Consider the following 22,429-nt stretch of genomic DNA (forward strand, 5'->3'; position numbering starts at 1 on the left):
AAATCAAAAATAACGGACTTCCTGTTGGGTTTAGAGATATGCTCCAAGAGACTTTTCTTAATGATTCGGGGTGTTCTATCAGCCCACCAAATTTGGTGCATGTACGTATTGCGTAGTGGCCTGGGCAGTTCTAGGTGGCGCTAGCGAGTCATTTTGCCACGCCTAATTTTAAAACCCATATCAGACGTAAATTTTCGCCACGTCTGATGCGTGTGCAAGTTATTGTGAGTTTTTGAGCATGTTTAGGCCTTCAAATTAGCGATCAAAGAGGGAGAAGAACACAGAAACAATAGGGCTCTGCACTGCGGCGCAAGCCTTCGGCTTGCTCCTCCGTGCTCGCGCCCTAATAATCAGGAATGGACACACGGATCCATGAACTGTGACAAAACAACAGACCAACATAAATACAGCCTGACAACAAAACTGCTCTTATGATTGTCTTTCAGGATTGTGTTACATTGTTTGAATTATTATGCTTCACATCTTAACTAGACAGGTTTTCAAACGAAACTAACGATTGCAGTTTGTAGCGCGGACAAATCCGACTCGCGCTTATATCCGTCATTACGGTAAAAACACGTCACGAGAGAGTGTGGCGCTTATCACTGTATTTACGCTAATAGAGAAGCTGCTCTATTAGAGCTTTTCATCAAGTTGCTCAGCATTTCATGTTTTCATGTTATTTAAACTGTTTACAGGTGAGAATACTGCGTTGTTATGTTTATCAGTTGTGTCTTTCTTTAAAGACCTCTTCAAGCAGTCTGTAGATGTCAAGCAAATTGATAAATATTTCTAAAGACCTTTAATTGCAAGTGTCACCTTATGAATTTGTTTTACAGTGTAAATATTTCACATACAAGTTAATTCAATGCATTGATACTTTTAGGAAGTTAAACTTTTGCATTTAAAGTAAAAAAAACACTTTAGTTTACTTATGGTTTTGTTGTAAAAAAATTCTCACTATAGGTACTGTAGGTTAACCATGACATATGTAATCATTCTGAAGCAAAGTGCTACATATTACATACCTAAATAAATTTTTTTTTAGTAAATGTATAGTATAATAGTATAGTAAAATAGTAAATGATGTATTACTTTTAGTCATCATTCAGAATCGTAAAATAATCGCAATCTCAATTTGAAAGAAAAGAATCGTGATTCTCAATTTATCCAGAATCTTGCAGCTCTACTATGAACCAGTTTTTCAATGGAGATCATTACAAAATTCCTTTCTATAGTGTGTTTTTGGGCATTATTCCAAGAGGATTAATCTGACAGATAACACCACACCAATAGAATCCATCACATACTGTACCAGTAGACACCAGTATAGTTTCCATTAAAACCAATACATTTTCTATTGTGTTTTACTGTCAGGATTCTATAGTTTTTTTCAGGATGTCTTTTCGGGATATTTGGCAAGTTGGCATATTAATTCTGGGGGGAAATATCGGCCTTTAATGGAAGGTTAATTTCTGACAGTTTTTAATGCTGTTAAACTTAACAGCATGTTTTGGGAAAATGCATCTAAGGTCCAGGTCAATTCTTTACCGTATATAGCATCAAATTTCTTCGATTTCATGACAGTTAGCACTTCCATCTAGTATATACAGGGCTCTAGACTTATTATTCCCATTGGTCGCACCAATTTACAATTCGGTCGCACCCTTTTTTATAGTAATCATAAAGACCTTGCATAATGACCTCAGTTGATGAATCGTTCTGTTAATTTGTCACTCTGTCTTTTAAAATAGTCGGCTGTAGACCGCTTCAAATTTGCACTTTAACACTTGCGAGCCCAATAAATCCAAAATAAATGCAAAGAAACTTTGTATATGTTATTTTGTACAGTTGTTATTATTTCATTTTATATTCAAGTTATATATTGGCTATGAAATGATCTGACACAAATATAACCTGTCACTCTTCACAATCTTCCTTTATTGCCCTCTTTGCAAAAATCTGTAATTTTGCCACTGGCCTTTTTATTTTTACCACATAAAATTCAATCAAATTAGCTAGCTCAAAACTCAAATGTAACTCAGAACTAAATTATTATATATATACTTTATTACTACACATTGTCAAAAATAAACTTTAAATACACCCTTGTGTTCTCATGTGTTTTGAGTTACTGATTTGTTGGGTTCAGTCAGTGAGACTCTTGAGTTCAGTGTTTGATATATGAGTTGTTTCAACAAAATGAATCGGTTCAAAAGAGTCATTACGTCGCGAATCTGACATTAGCGGACATTGACCCCCCCGGGGGGGTAGCAAGGCCGCGATTTAAAGGCCGTTGAAATCATTCAACGGAGGGAACGAGACGTTGTGTTGAGCCGACAGATGGGGTTCGCTCTTGAGAACCTATCAACTTCTGACTAGTTTAGAAAAGGCCAATAAAATTGGCGAATGAAATTTGCATGCTGGACTCCGCCCCCAGATATCCGGGTATAAAAGGGAGACGGCGTGCTGCATTCATTCACCTTTGGTCTGAGGAGCCTGAGCATCCCTCGACCGCTGCGGCAGGCAGCCAGCATTGTGGCAAGAAGGACACAACGTCTCATTCCCTCCATCAGGGAACTGAGACCAGGGGGTTAGGGTGCATCGGCAGAAAAGCGTGATGACCATATGCCTGCTGCCGGTGTGCCACGGTCTCCAAGGAACCCGACTCTGTAGCCAGTGTTGGAGCGGTCGCATGTGCATCGACCCGAGGGGTCCACCCCCGCCTAGGATGCCATGTATCCCAGGAGCCTCTGAAATTGTTTCAGGGGGACCGCTGACTGCCTGAAAAGCTTCAGGCAGTTCAACACTGACTGGGCGCGCTCTGTCAGTCGCGCTGTCATGGAGACAGAGTCGAGTTCCATACCGATAAAGAGGATGCTCTGCACAGGGGAGAGCTTGCTCTTTTCCCAGTTGACCTGTAGCCCCAACCGATCTAGGTGCCTGAGCACCAGGTCCCTGTGTGTACACAACAGATCTCGCGAGTGTGCCAAGATAGCCAGACGTCGAGATAGTTCAGTACCCGCATACCTCTTCCCCTGAGGGGAAGGAGGGCGGCTTCCACGATCTTCGTGAAGACACGTGGAGACAGGGACAGACCGAAGGGGAGGACCCTGTACTGATATGCCCGCCCCTCAAAAGCAAACCGCAGGAACGGCCGATGACAAGGGAGGATCGAGACATGAAAGTACGCGTCCTTCAGGTCGATTGCCATGAACCAATCCTGACATCTGACAGACATCAGGATGCGCCTCTGCGTGATCATCCTGAACGGCAGCTTGTGTAGGTGCTTGTTCAGGACACGCAGATCTAGGATGGGGCGCAGACCCCCGCCTTTCTTTGGGACAATGAAGTATGGGCTGTAGAACATTTCAGCTGGTGGGACGGGCTCGGCCCGAAGCACGGGCGCATCCTTGCCTCTGCTGAGGTAGAGAGGATGCCCCAAAACGTGGGTGGCCATCTGGCGAACTGGATCGCATAGCCGAGACGGATCGTACTCCCTAGCCAACCTGAAGGCCTGGGAAGCCGAACCTGGCTCCCAGGAACCGAGACAGGGACTAGGGATTTGATCTGCTTGATCATCCCCGCAGGGGGTGGTTCGATGGCCAGAAATACGGATCCCTTGGGAGGGCTCCCGGGGAGGAGATCGGCTGTGCTGTTTTTCCTGCCTGGCGTTTACGCAGCTCAACACACTGTCTGACTGAGAGTGCTGAGGGCTGGTGTTTATACTCAACGTTGCGCTTCGCCATGGCGCAACGTCGAGTTGCCGTCCACTGTCGTGCCGAGAGTGGGAGCGGCTGTAATGACCCAGAGACAGAGGAAACTCTTTTTGTGAGTAAGTGGGCGCCTGCCCCCCGGAGGCGATGTGGCTGCGGTCGGGCCCGATGGTAGCCTCGATCTCCCTGGGGTCTTCCCATGAGGGCCGCTTCTGCTTTTGCCGTGGCTGCTGACGGGGCGATGGTCTCCTCTTCGATGTCTTTTCTGGGGGGGGGGCACCTGAAGGGGGCCAGGGCTGCTGGGAAGCAGACGGCGCACGGGACTCGACGGCCGAGGGCGGCGGGGGAGGATATGCTTGATATCCTCTGTCTGCTTCTTTACTGTCGAGAACTGCGGCTCGACAGTTTCACCAAACAGCCCCCCCTTGCGAGATGGGTGCGTCGAGAAAGCGGACCTTCTCGGCGTTACTCATCTGTGCAAGGTTCGGCCAGAGGTGTCTCTCATGGACCACAAGTGTGGACATCGCCCGACCCAGGGCCCGCGCGGTCACCTTCGGTCGCCCATAGAGCGAGGTCGGTGGCGGCACGGAGTTCCTGCATAAGCGCTGGGTCGGTCTTACCCTCGTGGAGCTCTCTCAATGCCTTGGCCTGGCGGGAGCCATAGCGTGGAGAGAGGAGGCAGCTTGGTCCGCCGCAATGTGAGCTCTCGACACCAGAGATGCCGAGACCCCACATGCTTCGGACAGGACCTCCTGGGGGGCACCTGGGGGACATCGACGTATCCTCTAGCTGCCTCACCCTCGAGGGAAGAGAGGGTGACAGAACTTTGTTTGACGTGAATGTGCCGGAAAGGGGCGTTGCAGGTCTTACTAAGTTCCTCATGCACTTCTGGTAAACACGGCACTGGGGGCGGGCGCGGCTAGGAGCCGCGCTCAACCCCGAGGTGCCATGTAGCCAGCCGCGAGCGCTGGGAGAGGCAGTGCGGGCACTGCAACCCAACGCTCACGGTGGCCCGGGAAAGCATGGCTGACATTTCGACGTCCGCTTCTTCCTGGGCTCGACCCCCTGAGGGAGGGAGCCCGAGGAATCGTCGGAGTCGAATGGCAGTACGTCACCCCCCGATGCTGCAACATTTCATCATCACGCATCGTGTCCGAATACGTGGTCGAGGAACAAGACGGTGGGACCATCTCCTGGGGAACGGTCAGACGAGCGAGATGAGGTGCGAACGGTCCGTGAGCCAGTGGCTGGTGGATAAGCGCTCACTGTAATCCTCATATCACCCTCGCTGCTTGCCGTAGCGGGCGGCAGGGCCGTCGTCCTGCCGTCACGGAACGGGGAGCAGACGAGGTGGTGGCTGAGTCCCGTGGGAACACAGCCGCCTGTGACGCAACGTCTGAATCGTCAACCGCCCGCAGTGTGAGCAGGACGTATCCACAACGTCTGCCCCAGCGTACTGGAAGCATTGTGTCCGTCCCCTCCTCGATGAGTGTGTTGCACCCATGAGAACAGCGGGACATGCCACGCTGGAGAAATTTGCTCTTTTAGAAAAAAACTTGAACACTTCTGGAACTGCCGAGATGCCCAGGGGAAAGTCGCTGCAGGAAGGGACCGTCCGCTGCCACGGTCATGCCGTCGCCACTGCTGAACTCAAGAATGGTATATGGCTGGCCAGCACGGTCGCACTTCCTCGGCGCCCGTGCTGTTCAGCGAACGTCAGTCAAACAAAGTAAACTTCGGGAGATTAGTAACATAATCTGCATTTCCGAAAGGGATTGCTGGTTACCTAAAAAAAATTGTCCGTATCATCCAGCGGCATACGTTTCTACACAGCGTGCCGTTCTCATTTACATCTTGCCCAAATAATGCACGCTGCTGTTACCTTTAAGTTATTCAAACAGCGGCACGCATCAGTATATTTACCAGTTGCTTAACCGCAAGATCTTCATCGTCTCGTCTGCCAACCTGAACACAACCGCATCTTGGAATCGTAACCCCAGCCGCAATGTTAACTCCGAAATAATTAATTGTGTTCGACCCATACAGTGCGCACAGCAATTTGAAGATAGAACAGAAAATTTTATTGAGAACGTTTGGGTGACAGTAACATGCTCAATCTCCGCGTCTCCCTGCTCACGCATAAAGCTAAGCATCATGCACACACTGGAATAACTCCATCTGCAAGCACAGGTATCACCTACACAAGACTTCATCACTATCGGCATAAACTCTCAACGATCATTTTAACCTTTGCAAACAGACCTTGTGCGTTCACTGAGGTTTCAGTGACATTTATACGCTCACAAACCTCGCCATGCGAAACTAAACATCATTGCATACTTGCCAGTCATATGGGCACTCGGGCAGTCCCCGGCCAGAAGCAAACAAGTCCCCAGACTTTTCAGTATCAGATTCCGGCTACACAAGATGACATTCGATCACAACATGTCCAGATCAAACCTCTGCGCTCCTGCCCTCACGAGAAAGAGCCTACGATCTTCAGGTTGCAGCAGCAGGCCATCGGCAAGCCTGGGCCACGCCCCAGACCCTGCCGCTGCTAGCACCCGACTGCTTCTCCACCCAGCTGAGCGCATCACCGCAACCTTCCCAGCGCCTTGCCGCCCACACCGCCTCAAGCCACCTCAGCAGGGCGAGCACGCTTCAGCCAGCGGCACAGACCCATCCTTAGCTTTACCTTCCTCCTCTCTCTTACTCAAGCCTGCCCTCCCTTCACATATCTCCGATGATATCCCACCAAACGCCATGGCTCCGGACCTCCGCTCCTCAACAGCCCCGGCCCGGATGCAGAAATCAAGCTCGCGGCTTCAACATGAGGCCGCCAGCTTCGCCAAGCTAAACTCCATGCGCTAAGCTCCTCGAAGCGGCGCTGCACTTCCTCACCGCGCCCATAAAGGCATCCCCCTCCCTCGCCAACATTGTCATACGGTTTGGCGCTCCCAACTATCCCAGCCATCGAGAAGTGGACTGTCACGAGCGTACGGATAGCTCTGTCCAATCAGGATGTCATCCCCAGCAGGCTTCAGGATCTTTTCGAGCCAAGCTAGGGCCTCCCACCTCCACAGCAAGACAAGGCTTTATACCTCCAGGCCGCCGCAGCAGGCCGTCGACAAGTCTGGGCCACACCCCAGACGAGCAGCTACAGCCACCAGCTGCTTTCCAGCTAGAAGCTCCCGAGGAACCTTTTCCGGCTCCCAGGAACTTCAACCGCAAGGACAACACCAGCTGGCCTCCATCGGAGGTTCCAGAACAATTCCACTCATTCCCTTACACTACGCCAAGCTCGTGACCAGCAGCATCCGCCATCGACTAGTAACGTGAGACTGCCTCCGGTAACGTCACAGGCCCTGCGGGCTTCCAGCTTCCCTTCTCTCCACCAGACCTACGGCATATCCTCACTCCCTCAAGCCCCCGCCCTGGAAGCCGCCGCTAGCGTGAGGCTGCCTCCGTTAGCCGCTCCAGCGGCCGCTATTCCCTCCCTTCTCTCTCTTCCACAGGCCCGACCACAGTTTTCATTGGCTTCAGCAACAGTGATGCCGGTTCCAGTCAACGCTCCGGCTTTGGAACCACCTCCCATCTCCGGCAACATCAGGACCCAGATTCTGGCAGAAGTTCAGGCCGCTGGCGCCCGACGCTGACCCCCTGCCAACACCTGCACCTCCCTATTTGGAGCTGATCTTCCAATAAACCACCCCCTGAAAACCCTCCTAGATGCCTCTCTCAACTCCATCATTCAAGCCGTCTCCCCCAGGACCCTCCAATCATATCTCACCGCATGGAAACGCTTCAGGCCCTTTCACCAGGCGTTCAACATTCCCTTTCCCGATTTTTCTCTCCTCACAATCACCTCCTTTATCTCCTTCCTCAACACTTCAAAAACCTTCAGGCCAGCTTAATCAAAGGGTACCTGAATGGAGTCCAATTCTTCCATGAAATCATATTCAACTCTCCATCATCAGCCATAGCCAGCTCCCAAACATCTATGATCATCAAGGGCATCAAGAGAACCCAGCCCGCCCGTCCAGACGCCAGGCAACCCATAACCCTGGAAATACTCACCAAATGCATCTCTACCATCCGCAAAGGATATCACTCCAGGCACGTCACCCGCACACTCCATGCCATGTTCATCCTGGCATTCTTCGGTTTTCTAAGATGCTCGGAAATCTCCACCACATCCACTTTTAACCCTCTAGTTCACCCAACCATATACGACCTATCAGTACTCGAACCAGAGACAATGTCATACTCCATTAAGCAAAGTAAGACGGACCAAACCAGGAGAGGCCATTTCGTCTACATTTTCAACCTCCATTCATAGATTCAACCTTACCAAACCCTTCTAGCCTACCTTCACTTCAGGAAACCTCAGACCAAAGCCGCATCAGATCCTCTCTTCGTCGATCACTCTAATTGCCCGGCCACACGCTTCTTGTTCCAAAAGCACCTTAAAGCCGTTCTGCTCCAATCCGGCATCCCACTAGACCACTCTTCCGGTCACTCCTTCCTAGGGATGTAACGATTCACCATGAGCCGGTTGAAAATCGGTTATAATGAGTGACGATTCAAATCGGTTGAGGTGTGAACTGAATCGCAAAACATTTTTTGAACAGCAGGGGCCGCTATTTTCACTGCAAATCTAAACGTCGACATGCTGATATTTCTTAAATGCAAAAAAATCCAAGAAAAGCTCAGACAGTATTAGTTTGTTTATATTAAAGAGACTTTTTCTATTATTAATTTGTCATAAAATTGCAATATGTTATTTGAAATAAAACATTATTTTATTATACAAAGAAACGTGAAGCATTTAAGAAATAATGCAAGGGAAGTTGTTCATTTCTAATTGGTTTCAACTCATTTTGTAAAAATAAATCGTGAGTAAATCGTGAATAAATCGCATCGTGAGATCAGAATCGTGACTCGCATCGCATCGTGAGCTGAGTGAATCGTTACATTCCTACTCCTTTCGCATAGGCACAGCAACCACAGCCGCTCAAACAGGCCTCTCTCAGTCTCAAATCCAAGCACTCGGCAGCTGGTCATCGGAAGCTTTCAAGAGCTACATCCAGTCTGAACGCTCCCTCATTTCCCAAATCATCTAAAACTCCTCCTTCACCCAGCACGGGCTCAAAACCTCCACCACCTCAGCAGTTATCTCCCCAGCAGGAGTCCTCACTGCCACAGCAACCGCCTCAGCAAGCACCAGCGCCTTCATCTCAAGACCCGTAGCTCCAGACTGCCTCCGCAGGGGCCAGTGCTCACATCTTGCACTTGGCCGCATCAGACTTCACAGCAGAGGCCAGCATCGCCACAGTGACTGCTTCCGCAGAGGCCCGCGCTTCCATCTCAAACATAGAAGCAAGCATAGCTGCAGCAACGGCCTCCGCAGAGGCCTGTGCTTCCATCTCAAGCATTGAAGCTAGCACCGACGCAGCAACCGCCTCGGCAGAGGCCCGCGCTTCCATCTCAAGCGTAGAAGCCAGCATCGCCACAGTGATCACCTCCGAAGAGGTCCGTGCTTCCATCTCAAGCGTGGAAGCCAGAATCACCATAGTGACCGCCTAGACAGAGGCCCGTGCTTCCATCTCTAGGGCAGAAGCCAGCATCGCCACATCGACCGCCTCCGCAGAGGCCTCTGCTTCCATCTCAAGCGTAGAAGCCAGAATCACCATAGCGACCGCCTAGACAGAGGCCCGTGCTTCCATCTCTAGCGCAGAAGCCAGCATCGCCACAGCGACCGCCTCCGCAGAGGCCTCTGCTTCCATCTCAAGCGTAGAAGCCAGAATCACCATAGCGACCGCCTAGACAGAGACCCGTGCTTCCATGTCAAGCGCAGAAGCCAGCATCGCCGCGGTGACTGCCTCCGCAGAGGCCCCTGCTTCCATCTCAAGCGTAGATGCCAGCATCGCCGCAGCGACTGCCTCGGCAGAGGCCCGTGCTTCCATCTCAAGCGCAGAAGCCAGCATCGCTGCAGCAACCGCCTCCGCAGAGGCCCGTGCTTCCATCTCAAGCGCAGAAGCCAGAATCACCATAGCGACCGCCTAGACAGAGGCCTGTGCTCCCATCTCAAGCGTTGAAGCCAGCATCGCTGCAGCGACCGAGTCCGCAGAGGTCCCTGCTTCCATCTCAAGCGTAGATGCCAGCATCGCCGCAGCGACTGCCTCGGCAGAGGCCCGTGCTTCTATCTCAAGCATAGAAGCCAGCATCGCCGAAGTGATCACCTCCGCAGAGGCCCTTGCTTCCATCTCAAGCGCAGAAGCCAGCATCGCCGCAGAGGCCCGTGCTTCCATCTCAAGCGCAGAAGCCAGAATCACCATAGCGACCGCCTAGACAGAGGCCTGTGCTCCCATCTCAAGCGTTGAAGCCAGCATCGCTGCAGCGTCCGAGTCCGCAGAGGTCCCTGCTTCCATCTCAAGAGTAGATGCCAGCATCGCCGCAGCGACTGCCTCGGCAGAGGCCCGTGCTTCTATCTCAAGCATAGAAGCCAGCAACGCCAAAGTGATCACCTCCGCAGAGGCCCTTGCTTCCATCTCAAGCGCAGAAGCCAGCATCGCCGCAGAGGCCCGTGCTTCCATCTCAAGCGCAGAAGCCAGAATCACAGTAGCAACTGCCTAGACAGAGGCCCGTGCTTCCATCTCAAGTGCAGAAGCCAGCATCGCCACAGTGATCACCTCTGCAGAGGCCCTTGCTTCCATCTCAAGCGCAGAAGCCAGCATCGCCGCAGTGACCGCCTCAGCAGAGGCCTGTGCTCCCATCTCAAGTGCAGAAGCCAGCATCGCAGAAGCGACCGCCTCGGCAGAGGTCCGTGCTTCCATCTCAAGCGTAGAAGCCAGCATCGCCACAGCAACTGCCTTCGTTGTGGTGGGGAATATTAACAGCACAATGTACACCTACCAAGAGCACAATGTACTAGACTGAGCTGACTACGCCACCCCTTAAAAACGGGGAAATAACCACCCAAAACAAGGGCACACAGGTTCGTGCGTAAAGAATGAAGGAGAGACGTGGGTAAAAATGTACAAAAGTTTTATTCAAGCCTCACGATGTGAAGACATAATTATGGAAAATATCAATAAATATAGCAATCACAATGTTGCTCAACTGAGCTGAAATTCACACTTTGCACTTCAAAAAAAAGGCTCAATAAACAAACGAGCAACAAAGTAGCGAAGCAATGCAGAACGGCAGCAAAACAGCAACATGGTCACGGCAGATCACCACTAACTCCAAAAGGTCATTGACATTCCTTTTACACGGTCATAAACCTGCCGGACATGAAGCAATAAAATAATTAGTTATAAAACTCGAAAACAACAACAACAAAAAAACAGACTAACATACATACCGCAGCGAACGCTGCAGCCCACGCCATTCACGGCGATCCCTCAACCAGCAGCATAACATTGGCCTAACAGGGGGAACGGGCAGCCAGGATCCGGCCGACAATAGACGGCATACTGCAATAATATAAAATTATTTCTCCTTTCACTCCAAACATGAAACGGAAGGCTAAAAAACGAACAATACCCTACCTTCGGCAACCACAGATGACGTCACCGAGGGGCGGTATGAACCCTGGCACATGTCCGAGTGGACAGCTTTCCGCCTTATATAATACCAGGTTCAAGTCTACTAATTAAAATGAGTGAAATCACCTGGCCACACAGGCACAAGTGATTCAATCTGCTACAGCTGCATGCAATGCTCTCAGCCGCTTACAGAAACCAACATCCCACCGCTCCAGCAGGCACCCTCATTTCATCATCTCAACTTTCACCATCAGCTTTCCGTCTCATCACAATCACATCTCCCAAGGAGCCCTCATCCTCTTGTCTTAACCGAACGCAGGTCACCACCTCCGCAGCGCCTAGCATCGCGTTTTGGGGGGTATGCGTACTCTGGCTGCTGTCCCACACCTACCATGCCTTTGGGGGTGTGCTCGGGGCTCGAGCTGGTTCTGAGCTCGGCGCGCTTGCCATGACTAGGGTAGAGTGCTCCGGGTTCAGATAGATCCGGCGAGCTCAGAGCCCGCTCCCTGGACAGCACGCCAAATACGCATAACCTTCTTACCCACACTCTATCATTATTATCCCTGTAACGTTGCGGTTATCTGCGCAGGTGAACTCGTGAAATGATGTTTAACAAAGATCGGGAGGAGCCGGAGAATATAATTAGCAAGGCTGGTCTACCATCCGCAATCAAAGCATCTACCTATCAGCTCAAGCGAGCTCTTCCCCACACTCTATCATTATTATCCCTGCAACATTGCGGTTATCTGCGCAGGTCAACTCGTGAATACAATCCTGATGCGATTTTTCTTTTGATTTTAAACATTTTATTCAGTGTATGGCATTAGATGAACTCAAAGTCTTGCACAGAAGTGACGGCACTCGTATAAACTGATTATCAGAGTGAATGGCAAAAAAACAACAGTCAGGTTTGAAACAGTCAGGTTTCAAAACTGGCCATTCAACTGAGACTGCCCTACTCTCAGTCATCGAAGCTATAAGATTGGCAAGGGAAGTTAGGTAGTTCGCGGACAAAAGCCCATTCATAAAAGTTTCCACTGTACCAATAGTAACACGAAGGGTTCGTATGCATCAATTGTGCGCCCGTTTCATGTGCACTCTTATGGCGACTGAGACTTTTCCCTAACTCGCAGCAAGGGGCCGTTTTCCCAGAGAGGCACTGAACGGACACCTCTTGGGGCACTGTGGCTGCACCGGACCACCCCTCTGTCCACCTATGACCTGTTCATCCCCCTGACTGCCTAATCTTCATTGTCACGTCCATATTGTGACTAAACATGCCCCTGACTGCCTAACTCAGCCGTAGTCTTCCTCGTGTCCATAGAGCGCCCAATTTGTCCCCTGACCACCTAGTTTGGTCAAAACGACCAAAAGATGCTCAAACATCCCCCTGACCGCCTACATTCTCTGTTGCATTCCTCATGCCCGATGCGCCCCCTAGAAGCCCGCCACCCCACTTCGCAGTGGTCTTGTCCGGTTCCACATAGAGAGCATTTCAGTCGAAACATCGCAAGATTCCCAAACCAGCTGCCTGATGGAGCTGGTGGCCACGAGGGTGAAAGATGTTTCGAGCTAATCGCATTTCAAAAATTTCCTTGGTTTTGGCTAAGTCCAAAAATGCAGCCCTCTCATAACCTGTCACATAGGTGGCGAATGTACACACCGTTTTTAAGCCTCTGGAGCACATCAATGAGAAGGATTGTGTCTCCTATGCACTCTACTATTGGTTTCACCTGTATAACTAATTGCCAAGGCAAATAATGGCCATTTACGAAGATCTTATGTTGTCTACCTATTCGGGCCCCTTCGAATGAGTCACAGATGCAAGAAAACTTTATGTCAAGTCAAGACAACTTTATTTATATAGCGCTTTTTACAATTTACATTGTTACAAATCAGCTGTACATGAGACATATTGACTATAAGCAAAACAATTAAAGTTGTACATGTAAAAACAAGAAAAAGCTGAAAACACAGAAGACAGACATACCCACACACACACACAATATGCACACGTACTAACACACATAGACATAGACACACACACACGGACGCGCACGCACACACACAGACACACACACAAACAGACATGAACGCACGCACAGTGAGAGCACACATTTAAGATAAAGGAGAGAGAAGCACAGGTCAAATTAAACAGACTATAAATTCCTACATGCAATATTAATTAAGTAAAACTTTGAAGTTGTTGTATGTAGATACACATTCCGCTTTTGTGCGCAGTCTGCGCACACTCGACTCGTAAGTCGAAGCACCCCAAGCTGTGTGTCACACTGCCGCAGGGGTGGCTCAGCCCATTCGCCACCCGATCGATGCGAGTCGTATAGGTATGGGGGCGTACGGCCGGCCAGTCTGTCAAAATTCTCCTAAGTGTCCCGATGCCAGATTTCTTAGTTGTTAAGGATTTTAAAATTAAAAAATGTAGCGAGTTAAGATATGGAAGTGCAGAACCAGTTGTGGTCTTGTGGGCCAGGAGCACAGTCTTGAATTTGATGCGAGCAACTATAGGGAGCCAATGTAACTTAGTAAAGAGAGGAGTGACGTGTGCTCTCTTTGGTTCATCGAAGACCACTCTTGCCACTGCATTCTGGATCATCTGTAGAGGTTTGGTTTTGCAAGCTGGAAGTCCAGCCAGTAGCGCATTACAATAGTCTGAAAAAGAATTGAGAAACACTCAAAGCCTCTCTCTTTCCTTTTTGTATTTAAATGAAAGACACATTACAGCCAATGAACATCAAATAGTATATAGTATAGAAAAGAAAAAATGAATAGAAAAATAATATAGACTGTAAAAAGCAACAATACAAGCAGCCTCTCTCTTTCCAGGCTCTGATATACAATCCTTTCCGCGACGCTGATGAAAACTAGCCAATAACAAACGCTCGATGTCAGGCTGGACCAATCACAGCCAGCGCGCGTTGTATAGCATGTGCGCATGCGCATGTCAGGTGTACATTGCCATGATGGCGTCAGACGAGCTGAGGAAACGTTTAGAAGAGTTGCTCGAGCGTCTCAACATTGACACGATCTGTGTCGAACATCCACAGGTAAGACATATAAATAAATAAAATCAAACACTGGAACTCTTTGGAGATGAGTTTAATTCAGTGAAATATCTTAGACATCGCCGCACATTACATGACTTCAGGATTAACCAATTATAAAACAAATTAAGTGTCTTAAACGTCAGATTGACACTCGTAAACAGGACAGTCTCGAGCACATTAAGATACATGACAGAGATTATTTATTCAAAAATGTTTCTTTTCACGTCAGTTTATATTGTGTATGGAAGGCCAAAAGGGTCAAAATGTGTGAAACTACGGCGTTAACACGGATCTGTTGCTGCGTCTCAGTTCGCCTACTTATACTATGCACTAAAAGTATGTACTCAGGGCTCGACATTAACGCTTGTCCGGGACAAGTAAATGTTTTGTATGGGCAAGTGAGAGAGAATTCTACTTGCCTGACCGGGACAAGTAACTTGAAGAAAATAACAGTGCGACATATATGTAGAATAATAAGAATATATGCATTAGACAGAGCTGCGTGTTTGTCGTGGTTGTGTTTGTTTGTGTGACAATAATCACTGGCGCACCGCACTGAGTCCACGCGTACGCAGAATCCTGTTATTTAATGTTAAATGTCATCTGGGTGTCTGAGTGAATTATGTGCACAGTTAAACATACAACACGAGTGATGGTCGAGGACTTATCTGTGCTGCACTGTATGAGGATATGAACACATGAACTTCATCTCCAGAGTTGCTCTGAGAGTTTATTTTACGAGCGTTTTACTGTTTGAGTGAAGCTATCTGCAAACAAGCGTCTTCCCAAAGACCCGTCAAAATAAAAGTCCCGTTCAATTGAACACTCAGACAAAAAATACTGTAGTGTACTATTGAAAATTGAAGTGCCCTTGTAGTAAATTGATTAACACTGTACACTATAGTAAAGTTAAAAAACAATATAGTAGGAATTTTACTACAGTTTACTATAGTAAATACTGTAGTAACCTACAGTAATTTATGTGGACAAATATACCACTATTGTATAGTAAAAAAGGAAAAACACAGAACTTAGAAATATTCAAACAAATTTAGGTCATCTAAAAATGATATGGCCCTAATTTATCCATCTGTATGTAACATGAATGTCTTTTGTCAGTTATCTGCCTATTCATGTTGAACTACACTTGCACATTTCTGCCTGTGCTACCAAACTTTAAACCTCTCTAGCACCAGTTCTATGTGCAGAAAAAGTTAATTTACAGCCTTAACACTAATAATAATTACTGCTTGCCTTTGTTTTATAGCAGTCACGGAGAGTAGGCCTATAACCAAATTCAGGCGGCCAAAGCGGACACTAGTTAAAATACTTAGACGCAAACGTGACCAATCTAAATCCGAAACAATTATATTGATTATATTATATTATAATTCAAATGAAATATCACTTTTTTATCTTTGGACAAGTAATTTTTGTACTCGGACAAGTGAATGTCAAATTTACTTGTCCGAAGGACAACCACATGACAATGCTTAATGTCAAGCCCTGGTACTGTTTTTGTCATGGAAAAGTACATACATGTTAGTGTGTAGCAAAACTATGTACGCACTTCGACATACTAACAGGAAACAGAAGTGGCCATTGTTGCCTAGACAACATTGTGGCTATTAACTTTACATCAAAATACAGCTCATCTTTCCATTTAAGAATTTATTCATTCATGGTTTCATAGGTAATATTAGCTCTATAGTTATATTTATTAATTTAGTGACGCATCAGTCATCTAATTTTATTAATGCAATGGAGTGTCACTAAACTACGCCTACTCGCAGTGAGTTGTGGTAATATAGCCGTTAGATTGTGCATCATTCTGCACTTCAAATTTCTAACGGAATTAGTAGACCATTTGGGAATCGTTGGAATACTTTTCTCAACATACTACGATTTGGGACATACTAAATCTATTTTTGAATACTATTTATGACGGTTAGTATGCGAAGTGGGACACAGCATACTTGTTAACCAGTGGCGGCTGGCCCATAGAGGGCGATAGGGCGCCAAACACAAACAAAATGACAATAAAATACTTTATATAAATTAATATTTATACGATATGAAAATCATCAGTGAGAAATATCACTTCGCCTACATGTCCTGTCTGCTTGTCTTCATGTCCCAAACTCAGCTCTGAGGCAATTGAGAAATATTCCACAGGAGGCAGATCTATGTACCAGATCAGCTTATTACGGATTCAAGAATTGGACATATTTTAAAATAAGTTAATTCAAATCCAATCCACAATGGGGAAATCTTTCAGCAGCCCTCAGCAGCTGTGGCGCGCTTTTGTGTGTGGTGCTTCTGTTAAAGAAATCGTTTTAGATCTTTTCTGTTAGTAAGGAAATGGCTTAGATAATAATATATACAAATTTGTATAACAAAAGACGATATAGGTCATTTAATATGACATTTACCACAGGGCTCTAGACTGCGACCAAAATTGTTGGAAATGCGATCGTTTTTTTATAACGTCCGAGGTAAAATTTCACAGGGTCGCATTGGTGTGTAAAACAAATTTTTGCCCCGCCAAAGATTTATTTGAACATTTAATGCGATTTATGAGAGGTGAATGTCACGCTTGTCTTTTTTAATCTCTCCCCTCTGGCAGGAGGTTGAGGTCCATCAAGACTAAAACCTCACGACACAAAAACAGTTTCTTCCCATCTGCAACTGGACTCAAACAATTCACACTTTTGACCATGCCCATCAGTATTACACCCCCACCCCGCATGGACACACGCAGCACATGAACACAATACCGATCTCACTTTGGACTTCAAACTGCACTATATTGAACATAAAAAACTGTGAATCCTTTCAATGCACTGTTGCACACCCTGTACAAATTGCACAAAATGTCCATGCCTTTTTTGATATTCTTAAATTGTTGTATTGATGATGTAGTTTAATTTTATGTTGTATATATGCACTGCCCATCCAAAAAAAGTCACCACCTGGGCAGTGCTATGATCTGGGTTGCTGCAGTTGGTCAGGTCTAGGTTCAGCAACGTTTTGTGCCCAAAGATTGAAGTTAGCTGACTACCTGAATGTGCTGAATGACCAGGTTATTCTATCAATGGGTGTTTTGTTCCCTGATGGCACGGGCATATTCCAAGATGACAATGCCAGGATTCATTCTGAGGTCTCTCTCCCTCACACGTTAATCAAAATCAAGGTCGGAAGACAGAATCGTGGCGCATTCAGAGAATATGTTTTACCCTGCTCGGTGCTGACCAGTACCATCTCAAAAGCATTGAAATGCATGGAAAATGCACGGCATGCAGATTTCTTCTTTTCCTCTTCCCGTGCATCTGCTTTTAAAATAATGAATTTGTGCTGTACATTGACCTGTTGTACAATGGCCTCAGGCTCAACAGAACATGGCACTGTGGAAACTTTAGTGTAAAAGAGCAACAGCACGTCAGTTGTGTGGGACTATTTTGTGTGGATGATGCTGTGTAGTGTCAGGTATTGTGTGTAGAGGTCGACCGAGATGGGTTTTTCTCTGGCCGATTTTTAGAAATCAGGCCAGTCGATGGCCGATATGTTTGGACGATTTTCTTTTTTCCACCTTCATCTCATTAAATCTAATTAAGTAATAAGAAGTGATACATAATATTGCTTAAATTAAACATTTATTGAAGCAGTGTCTTTTCAAATCAGTGCACCTGATTGCAAAGTGCAAAGAAGTGTTTATTGCAGGGTACAAGATGGCAGTCTAATTCATAGTAATAATACATTGCTCAAAACTTTAAGCACCTTCTCAAACTGTTCTGAAGCATCATGCTTTCGTTTATGTTTGTTGGCAGACACTGCTATTAGTCAAATGGTCATAATCTAAGTTAAAACAATAAAAAATCACTCCTATTACACAGCCTGCTTCTCATAACAATTCACGTGCTGTGTCTTTCTCTGACACTTTAAAATGCTCCACACACACACGCACGCACACACACACTGCCAAAATGTTTAATAAAATGTAGTAATAAAGCGCACGCGTGTCTCTGTCTCTCTCTCTCTCTGCACTGGTTGCTGCTTGATCGTATCACGAGTCATGTTCGGTAAAATTTATTCGGCCACTTCACATATTCGGCTATATATTTTGCTATATTCGGCCGAACATTTCCGGTGGCCGAACATTCGGTGCATCCCTAATCATGATAGTTGAATGAGCTGTTTAAGCTATGTGTACCATCATGGCATAAAACTCATATGTCACACTGGCCCCACCTTACTGAGCATTCAGCACAACTCCTTGTCCAGGCCATTTTAATCTCTAGGCTGGACTACTGCAATGCTCTTCTTGCTGGTCTTCCTGTAAAGGCAATCAAACCACTCCAGCTGGTTCAGAACGCTGTAGCGCGGCTCATCTTCCAAGAATGCTGGTGGAACATTCTTTCAAACTCAGTCCGTTCAACCACATCTCTCACAACATTCAAAAAACTACTGTTGGTAACCCTCAAATAACCCTGTGTATGTGTCCACTAGGGATGGGCGATATGGCCTTAAAACTGTCACAAAATTCTAGTATTTCTTGCGATAATGATAACAATGACTTGACATCATTCACTGTGTTTGGCTACAAGTCATAGCAACTGAATGTAGTCTTGAGAGCCTCAAATAGATCGAATGTGTTGTTGTTGCACAAAGGTGGTAGTACCGACTGCCTGTGGATTACCGGTTATAACGTTGTAAATAACATTAAGTCCTTGGACAGACCGATCAAATCGCTTTATGAGCTGCGCAAATTACTTTTGTATTGAATGTAGCAGCGTTTTGGACTTTTAATGATGTTGACTTCTCAGGACGTGCATTTCTTAACATATCAAAGAAGTGGAGAGACTTTAAGGCAGGCCAGGTAAAGATGATTTTACCTGTTCACTAGCCTTGCTTTAGACTGTCTGCGCACTGTACTTCTGCATATCTGAGTTCTGCCTAGCGCGTGCCGTCAACACTGTTATCAGCTGACATTTAGAAGATGGATTTTTGATATTTGTAATTTGATTCAGAATCACTTCTAAGAATCGATCCTCCAAAACGGTAATCGGTTTTTAAAAATAATAACATGGCACAGATTTACTCATTGAATGTTTCTTGTGCTGTCTGTTGAAGGTGTTTACGGTGGATGAGATGATGCCTCATGTAGCTCATCTGAATGGAATGGTCACAAAGAATCTCTTCCTGAAGGACAAGAAGAAGAAGAGTCTGTGGCTGCTGTCGGTGCGTCACGACCGGCAGCTGAACCTCAGCGACGTGGCCAAACGTCTGGGGCTCGGTGGTGGGAACCTGCGGCTCGCTGAAGAGTGTCTGATGCTGGACAAGCTGAAGGTCGGCCAAGGATGTGCAACAGCTCTCTCTCTCTTCTGTGATGAAGAGCAGAGTGTGAAGATGGTGCTGGACAGCGACCTGACAAGCGGAGGTCACGAGAGGATATATTTCCACCCCATGACCAACAGCGCAACCATGGGCCTGAAACCAGACGATGTGCTCCGGTTTCTGAGGGAGACGAAGCATGAGCCCATCATCCTTAACTTTGTCTGAGATATTTCTGACCAGGGGCCTCATTTATAACTGTTGCGTATGCACAAAACATGGAATTTATAAAAACAAACTTGACTAGAAAATTTACGCACCTGCACGCAAACTCTGAGCCATGCGTACACGCATTCTGGAGACAAGGGGAACAGATGGCGAGGTGGTGAACTGAAGTCAGATTGTAGAAAGTAAATGTGAGATGAACTCAGAGCTGTCTCACCATCAAATCCACTACGGGACCATGCATAGCCTACTCTACTGTACGCCTTCTTTACTGGTGTGAGTGAAGTAATAATACAGGCAGAATCATTTCAAATCTGATTTCTCTTTTATTACACACATTGGATTAAAAAATGCACTCTTATTAATGAAGTTAAGCACTCAACTGATGTCTAAAAGTACAAAAATATATATTTCTATAGTGCATGCGCTGTTTTTAAACATTTTCCTGTGGCATGTTGCGCTTTTTAATCCGGTCACGTGCATTGAAAGTACACATGTAAATTATATGCAGATGAGGGTATGCATAGTTAAACTAGGCGTCGCAAGCTCCATATATGGTTATGTCAGGGAGGAGATTTGGTGTAGATACACGTAAGCACACGTCCCCTGTCAGGGATTTATAAAGGAAATTATGCTCAGGTTCTGGAAACGTTTGTGTGTGCGCACACTCTAAGGATGAAATCTACGCAAAGTTTATAAATGAGACCCCTGATCTGCTGCTCGGTAACAAGCTGTTAAAAGACCTGACCAGACTGCTTTCAGTGGTTTCTTATGATTTCTGGGTGTTTTTGGTTAGTGGGTTTGTAATAATGTTACAAAATGTGATCATGTTGAGATCATCTCAAATGACATGAAGCTGCTGTCAAAGCCTTTTCCACATGCTGTTGTTACTGTAAACTGCAAAAGGGTTTTTAAAGGCAAAGGCGGTTTCCTCTATTGCAACTCGCAGGTATCACACACACACACCAGGGACAGTGTGTGAGCACTCCTCAATTTCATTGTGATCTTATTTGCCAATATGTGGTTTTTGAACATGAATCAGTGGATCGGTTCTATATCACGTTGTCAAATCCTTGTTTTGTATCTGTTATTTGTGCGTTAGAATCTAGCAATGACAGCTTCAGATTATACAAATTCAGCCTGATCTTGGCACTGTGATTTTATGCTGAATCTGTTCTGTTGCCTTGTGTTTTTCACCAACCAAATACAGTTTCAGTTGTTAACCGTAACCTGTGTCCATTGATTTATGTCATTTCTGTAGCTCAGCATTGTGTAAACGTAAGCATGAAGGCATGGCAACAACACTTTTGCCTTTATGATGTCTCTAGTTTATGTTTTTGTTCTGAATGTTGCTAGTCCCGCCTTCTCAATGACATCAGGCACGTCATAAGACAAAAAGCTGAATTCATCTGGAAGCGACATACAAGCTGTGTACCACTCGCTCTCAAACATCGCAGCATCTGAAGTCCATGAAGTGAACTGAAATAAGACGGTCTAGCGTTAAAGCCCCTGTGAAATCAAAATGAGTTAGACTTAAGGACGTCAAAACTGATATGCTACTACGCGCTGACAAAATTCCCATTTAGAAGATTAAGCGTTCAAAACGGAGTCTGCCATGTGTACAAAAAATCTAGAAATTCCATGACATTACGCTTCACTTCAGCCTCTCGTCAAAGATCTCGTCCAATCAAATCCGCTTTAGAATCGGAAGAGTCTGCCCCCTTCACTATGAGAGCTGCGGAAGGATGTACGTTCCGAGGCATTCACTGGGACTTTACTGTACCACAACTAGGAAATTCTTTTTAGAGACCTTTCTGACGTTTGAAAACAAATATAGAGCCAGCAATCTCAACAAAAAAGCAAGGCTGCATGGACAGGCGGAGAGTTCCAGCCTCTGTTGGTGCCCTAGGATAGATTTAAGATTTTTTTGCTTTTTTTAAAGCTTTTTTTATTTATTTTAATATAAAATGAATTGTGATTAACATAAATAGGAAGTAAATAAATAACTACAAATATTTGTAATAAAAATGTTTCTAATTACCTTCTCATTGTTTGAAAATAATGTTGCAAATAAAATAAAACAAATTGTTTTCTCAATAATAGGCTACCGTATTTGAATATTAGAGCTCATAAAACGAATATTTGATTGTTATTATTATTTAGATAAGGGTTAATGCGAAATTGTGTTTATACATTTTGTCAACCTCTGCGCAAATCCGTCTTACCAGTAGAGTGGTTCTAAATAAGCAATTGTAATTTATAATTTGCACCTCTATATTGCAACATTTTTTGTTTCCTATATTTTCACATCTGATATGTTTTTTTTTATTTGAACTCACCTTTGTATAAAAGTTTTGTGTAGATAGTTTGTTTGCACATGTGGCTGACATGTGTAACCGATCCTACCTGAACCTGCTCCGAGCGAGGTTCGACTTCTAGCCGGCGAGAAGTACAAAATGGGAAACAGACGCTCTAACCACGAGGTCACAGACACTAATAAGGTTCTGATGCTTCAGCAGGAAGCATCAGAAGCGTCTCGCCT

The 22,429-nt window shown here is 46.1% G+C and overlaps 1 protein-coding gene across 1 annotated transcript; it reads left to right on the plus strand.

Annotated features, from left to right (window-relative positions):
• The first annotated feature begins 14,224 nt into the window (after window positions 1-14,224).
• On the plus strand, window positions 14,225-21,116 carry prorsd1 (prolyl-tRNA synthetase domain containing 1). Its single transcript, XM_057341583.1, has 2 exons — window positions 14,225-14,331; window positions 19,462-21,116. Exons 1-2 carry the CDS (start codon window positions 14,245-14,247, stop codon window positions 19,888-19,890), a joined length of 516 nt encoding a protein of 171 aa, XP_057197566.1. The 5' UTR covers window positions 14,225-14,244; the 3' UTR covers window positions 19,891-21,116.
• The last annotated feature ends 1,313 nt before the right edge of the window (window positions 21,117-22,429 follow it).

Source organism: Triplophysa rosa, linkage group LG9 (genome assembly GCF_024868665.1).
Source record: "Triplophysa rosa linkage group LG9, Trosa_1v2, whole genome shotgun sequence".
Taxonomy (NCBI): domain Eukaryota; kingdom Metazoa; phylum Chordata; class Actinopteri; order Cypriniformes; family Nemacheilidae; genus Triplophysa; species Triplophysa rosa.

Coding starts and splice junctions, on each gene's coding strand:
- prorsd1 (XM_057341583.1), top strand. CDS start 14,245: ATGATGGCGTCAGACGAGCTGAGGAAACGTTTAGAAGAGTTGCTCGAG. Junction 14,332..19,461: donor TCTGTGTCGAACATCCACAG/GTAAGACATATA, acceptor TGTCTGTTGAAG/GTGTTTACGGTGGATGAGAT.